Source organism: Scomber japonicus, chromosome 5, assembly GCF_027409825.1.
Source record: "Scomber japonicus isolate fScoJap1 chromosome 5, fScoJap1.pri, whole genome shotgun sequence".
NCBI lineage: Eukaryota > Metazoa > Chordata > Actinopteri > Scombriformes > Scombridae > Scomber > Scomber japonicus.
The window spans coordinates 17,262,171-17,267,720 of record NC_070582.1 but is presented as its reverse complement, the minus strand read 5'-3'; the positions used below and the strand labels follow the sequence as shown (position 1 = coordinate 17,267,720).

General features: G+C 39.0%; 1 protein-coding gene across 1 annotated transcript; it reads left to right on the top strand.

The window, feature by feature from the left end:
* Positions 1-829: 829 nt before the first annotated feature.
* LOC128359411 (pro-neuregulin-4, membrane-bound isoform-like) lies at positions 830-5,349 on the top strand. The gene is made up of 6 exons (XM_053319904.1): positions 830-837; positions 1,597-1,675; positions 4,399-4,432; positions 4,524-4,623; positions 4,777-4,929; positions 5,077-5,349. Exons 1-6 carry the CDS (start codon positions 830-832, stop codon positions 5,147-5,149), a joined length of 447 nt encoding a protein of 148 aa, XP_053175879.1. The 3' UTR covers positions 5,150-5,349.
* The last annotated feature ends 201 nt before the right edge of the window (positions 5,350-5,550 follow it).

The window sequence follows — 5,550 nt, the reverse complement described above, 5'->3', positions numbered from 1 at the left end:
GTTGAAGTCTTGTTGCTTCAAATAGACGTCCACGCTAAATTACCCTGAGTGTGAAATGGTATTTCACCACTGCAGAGACCTGGCTCCTACCATACCTATGGAAAATAGAAAAGGACAATGTATTTACTGCGGAAAAAAGAAAATCATGGGTAAACTCCATATGCTGAGGAAGATTGTATTATATGATTGAAAGCTCAAGGAAAGCTACTAGTGGACCTCATGGTGAAACTGCTGCTATTTCCAAGATCAAGAATGAACTTTCAGTCTTAAAGTCTTACAGCTCAGTAGTGTATCTCAACTGTATGCACAATTATTACTATCAGTGCCTCTGTGTGTCTTTTCCTGATGGGGCCCCGTCCTAACTTCTGCTTCAACTATGCTCTGTTCAGCTATTTTCCTGGGGAGCACTAAACTGTAATGGATTTTAAATCTCCTCCAATATACACTTCGCTCTGTGAATCAGGGGCTGGGGAACATCACACCTCTTGCATAGCAAGTACAGCAGGATGCTAGCTCTTTGTGCCACAGGATAGAGAACCATTCATATCCAAGTCCGTTCAAGTGAAAGTTCCCTCCAGCTGCTTTGTATGTAACAGACATGACATGACCAGGAAAGGACATGACAGGAAAGTCACAAACACATAACCATTTCATTGACAAAACAAAAGTTTAAATCTCAGCATTGCAAGGTAGATGTACTAAGAGATAACCTATAACTGCCCTCATTACACATTTGCATTGTTGTTCATATGAAACACATCTACCTCCCTGATTTACACAGTATTACACAGATTCAGGATAGTGTGTGACACAGAGAAAACCCTCAGACATGGAGAGGTGAGGAGTCAGCATTCAGACCACAGCAAAGTAATGTAGTAGTGAAACACAGCAGATTAAATGCTACTCAGGATAAATCAGCCCAGGTCATTCAAGGGCTTTGAGTGATATTGTTCCACTGCAGCAGCACCAGAAAATGTGGTCTTTAGCCTAATATTCAAGGAGGGGGGGGGGGGGGGACAATTGATCGCTATAGGGTGTGCAGAAAGTCAAAGAGGTCAACACCTTGCAAAATACTATACAAGGAATCAATGCAGAGGTGAACTCAGAGGCAAGTGGGATCAGAGGTGCAGTGTGAGTCCTTCAGGAGGTATAATTTAAAACTCAGCAAAGTATTTTCTGTACTTGAGTAAATCACAATATCACAATCAACATCTCGAGTTGCATTTTTAGAACTGTAAGTACAGTTTAATCGTCAGCGGTGGTGGGGCAACATTTTTTTTTTTTTACTATTTCATTGCACGAAGCAAACACTGTGGGCTGTTTCCTGTCCAGCATTTTGCATTTAACCTAATCAAAATGCATTTGCAATGATTTCCTACCAAGGCGTAGGCTACACAAACAATTAAGGAGCTGTTAACATTTCCCCACTGTGCTCAGAGGCCACGCAGCGGTTCTTGTTCACGATTAAACCGACACAAATACATCAACTACCCAATTACACAGCAGCTCGGCAAGAAACACAAAGACACACTAACCTCTTGTGTTTTCTTGCTCTACATTGTGTAAAGTGTGGTCGTGACTCCTTTGCCCTCGCAGTGATGATGGTAATATCTCCCTCCTCGCCGATGATGATGATGATGATGATGATCAGTGTGAGGGAAGCTCGGATCTTGCTGTGAGTAGGCTGCGATTCCTCTTAAATTTCCGTTAGCCAAGCACCCGTATCGCCTCTCAGAAGACAGCGCACGACGAAAACACCTACTCCGGACTGAAAGCACCATCCTTCAGCAGAGACGACGAGGCTGTCACTAAATCAGGGAGATAATGACATATTCAGATAGGAGGCACAATGTGCTTGCAGGGTTTCCCCCACAATCACACCAAGGACTCCATGTGCCCGATAATAAAAAGATGAGGTTCACGACCGGGAGCTGTCCAGGTTCTGAAAACGGGATTCCAGCGGCTACAGATGTGTGACGAGTGGCGCCGTCAACGCGTAGCTCACTTGACTAGTTTTAAAATCGAAAAGACACACACAGTAATATCAAATTAATAATATATACCCATTCAATATCCCTATTATATGCTACAAGAGCTCACAGACGTCACTATTTCTATGCCACCCTGGAAGCGTCGACGTAGAAAAACATTCTCGCTTCACTTCACCTCTTGAGCTCCAGAGTTCCTCGCGATAACAACCCACCCGCACGAAAAAAAAAAATCCTAATACTTTTACAGTGATTTTAAAGGTTTTTGTGGGGCTCAATACGGAGTTCACGGTCCTTTTTTTGGTTTTTACATTTAATGCAGTTTATTAGTCTGCAGTATAATATCCTCAAAGAAGATTTGCCTTGATATTTGATAAGTACCCCAAAAATGTTGTACAGGAAGTGGAAACAGGAAAATCCTAAGGGTAGTGGAGAAAAGTAATTGGGATTAGGATAAAAGTTTAAAAAAAAAATACTTACTTATACTCATACTTTTGGTTTCCAGGTTGGGGAAATACCCTTTGACCGATATTTGTTGTTTCTGTTCTGTAACAATGGAGTGAAAAATATAAATAATAAATCTGCAGTTATTCCCTCTAATAAAGGCTTTTACGATATGAAAGATGATGCAGGTGTCAAACCAGAAGATAACAGATGTGAGGGGCTTACTGATACTGGCGATTCGCATCAAGGTTTCTGGTCTGCATAGTACACGACTCTCTAAATGAAAAAACTGTGAATATGTTTTTGGATGAATGTGATATTTGTTGCATGTGTTCCATTTCAACATAATTAATTGTGATAAATCTAAATTATACAGTATAATATTTGGGACATTTCAGTGAATGAAATAAAACCATGCTTTATTTCACATTGTATGCATTGTTTGAATAGTACATATTGGGCACTCCAAAAAAGCAATATAATTGACTTTGTATTGAGATTATTTTATCACACATTTTAATCCCAAAGCCAAGAGCTTCCATGCTCATGTGGACCTAATTTGGTTGACAATACCCCCAATAAGTTCAATCAACAGTGAGAATCAGTAGGAAATTGGCCTTAAAAAGATGGGAGCAACGGCCTGTTTCAGACTGATGCTGAAGTGAGGGGTTGCATAAAGACTCAATATAAGATTATGCGTTTTTTTTAACTATAAATCATGCAATTCCTGTAGGGACTATGTGAATATGTTTTTGGATGAATATGTTAATGGTTGCATGTGTTCCATTTTAACATAACTAGAAATAAAAGCAAAAGAATTTCACAATCTGGAAACCCAAAAGTTGTTCTTATAACTGATAAAAAGTGATAGAAGTGATACTTAAGAATTAGGTAATTGTTTCTTACCATTAATAAAAGTCATGAATTACATGTCATATAGCCTTTACAATTAGTGACTTTTTAGTTAGTGGCATCAAAATGATTAGGCAAGTGAAATTTTACTATGTGTATACAGTAAAGCCGTTGTTAGTCTCACAACTATCCAATAATCAGAAACAGAACACCAGTGTCACCTGTATAACCTGAGAAAAGCCAAACCCTGATTGCACCATCACCACATTGCTTAAAAACAACACAATATCTCATTAAGAAAGTTGTAAACAATACAAAGAATTGACAGTTGGTGAGTCAACTAACGGTTCTGCGCAAAAAGCAGTAATTAGTCCCTTAAAGGAAGTGCTGTGATATATTCTTAGACTACACAAAAGTTCCCACGATTCCATTCATGCCTTCTTTGCATACCATTCATTCATTGTTTCTTACCAAACCCAAACATGCTGAGCTCACATGCACAACAGGTGATTTCCTCACCCTATCCTGTAACTCATGTCATGATGCAACTAAACCTGTCAAAGAACAAAAACAAAATGTATAATGTGACACATCAACATTATGACAATGATTTGTGGGAGTCTTAATAAACCACTGATGTGTCTACGGCTCACATGCTGTGAAATGACACCATTTATGACACAAATTACCTACAGTAAGCAGTATCCTGACATTTAGCTTGCCATTTACAATGTGGACAAACTGCAATCACAACATTTTTTAGGCCGAGGTACACACCCACATGACAGTCTTTGTAGAGCCAACAAAAAGCAGCAGAGTTATTTTGAAGCATCACTATGACTCACCTCAGGAACCTGCACTAACTACCAAAAGCTGGGATTTCACAGGCAGGAAAGGACACATTTTGTGATTTATTTAAAGCACGGTGAGTAGATACACCAAACCCCCCCGACCAATATTAATTACTGACGCCTTTCAGTTTCAAGAAATTGTCATGTCATGTCAGTTTGTGTTTTATATCACAGGTATCTGAAACTACAGGTTATGACATGTCTGTCTTGGTGGTGAGAGATAGTTTCCTTATCTGTGTCAAAAATGTTTCATGTGTTTTCAGGTGAAAGAAAGGAAAACGTTCCCAATGATGGCAGGTAATAATAAAACATTACTAGAAAAAAAAACAATATATGCTTTTACAAAAGTGACAGTACTTTTACAGGAATCTTTTCTGAAATGTTGTCTGTGTAGATCACGGAGACCCCTGTAATGGGCAGGAGGCCACCTATTGCATGAATGGAGGGACATGCTATAAAATACCTGCCATGAATACACTCTCCTGTGTGTAAGTTAGACATAAAATCATTTTTAAGTGTCTTGGATGTAAGAATGATTATTCAGGAAACTTATCTTTAATGGAGAAATGAACATTTTGAAACATGGCAAAATTAGTGACAAATTTCCTGACAACATTTTTCTACATAATGTCTTACTTTAGGTGCAATGAAAGTTACAAAGGCAGCAGATGTGAGCAATTGCAGCTATTCAGCAGTGCCACCGATGGAGGACACGCCGGGTTAATTGCAGCCGTGGTCATTGTTGCCCTCCTCATCTTAGTAGCACTGGCAGTTGCTATCTACTACATACGCAAGTAAGTACATTGCGGGTTTAGGGAGGCATCTAAAAATAGCACTCAAATGTGAAAGTGTTTAATATGCTGTAAAGTCTTGGTGTAATTGTTCTTCAGCCAGAATACATTCTTTTGAAGCTAATAATTATTACTTGTTTCCACACACAGGGTGTTGAAAGCCAAGCAGCAAAGCCAACAGAGCAATCAGCAAGAATATTGGAGAGTAAAATCGAGAGTATGATTTTTCTATTCATGTACTGTACATTTATTTTCTCTTGTGGTTATGTGCTTGACAAGATGGTGAAATAACTCTTAGACATGTGTTTCAGCTGTCCTTTCTGTTTTGGTTATGAATATGGAGGACTAGAAACAGTAAAAGAACTGCACTGACTTTAACTAGCCAAAGGTCAAGGAAAACAAAGAGCTGATCGCTGAATTATCATCTCATGAGACTTCTGGATTCAATGTAGTTTTCTACAGAGAGGTGCAATTTATTAACAGACACACACAGACAGGGTGTGAGTAGGTGGAAATTGAATCACACCTAGCTCAATAGCCCTTTTATCACAGCTACGAGGTTGGCACTGGTGGTACTCATGTTAAATCACATTTCAATCTATGTGCTTTGTCTGAAATGTATTT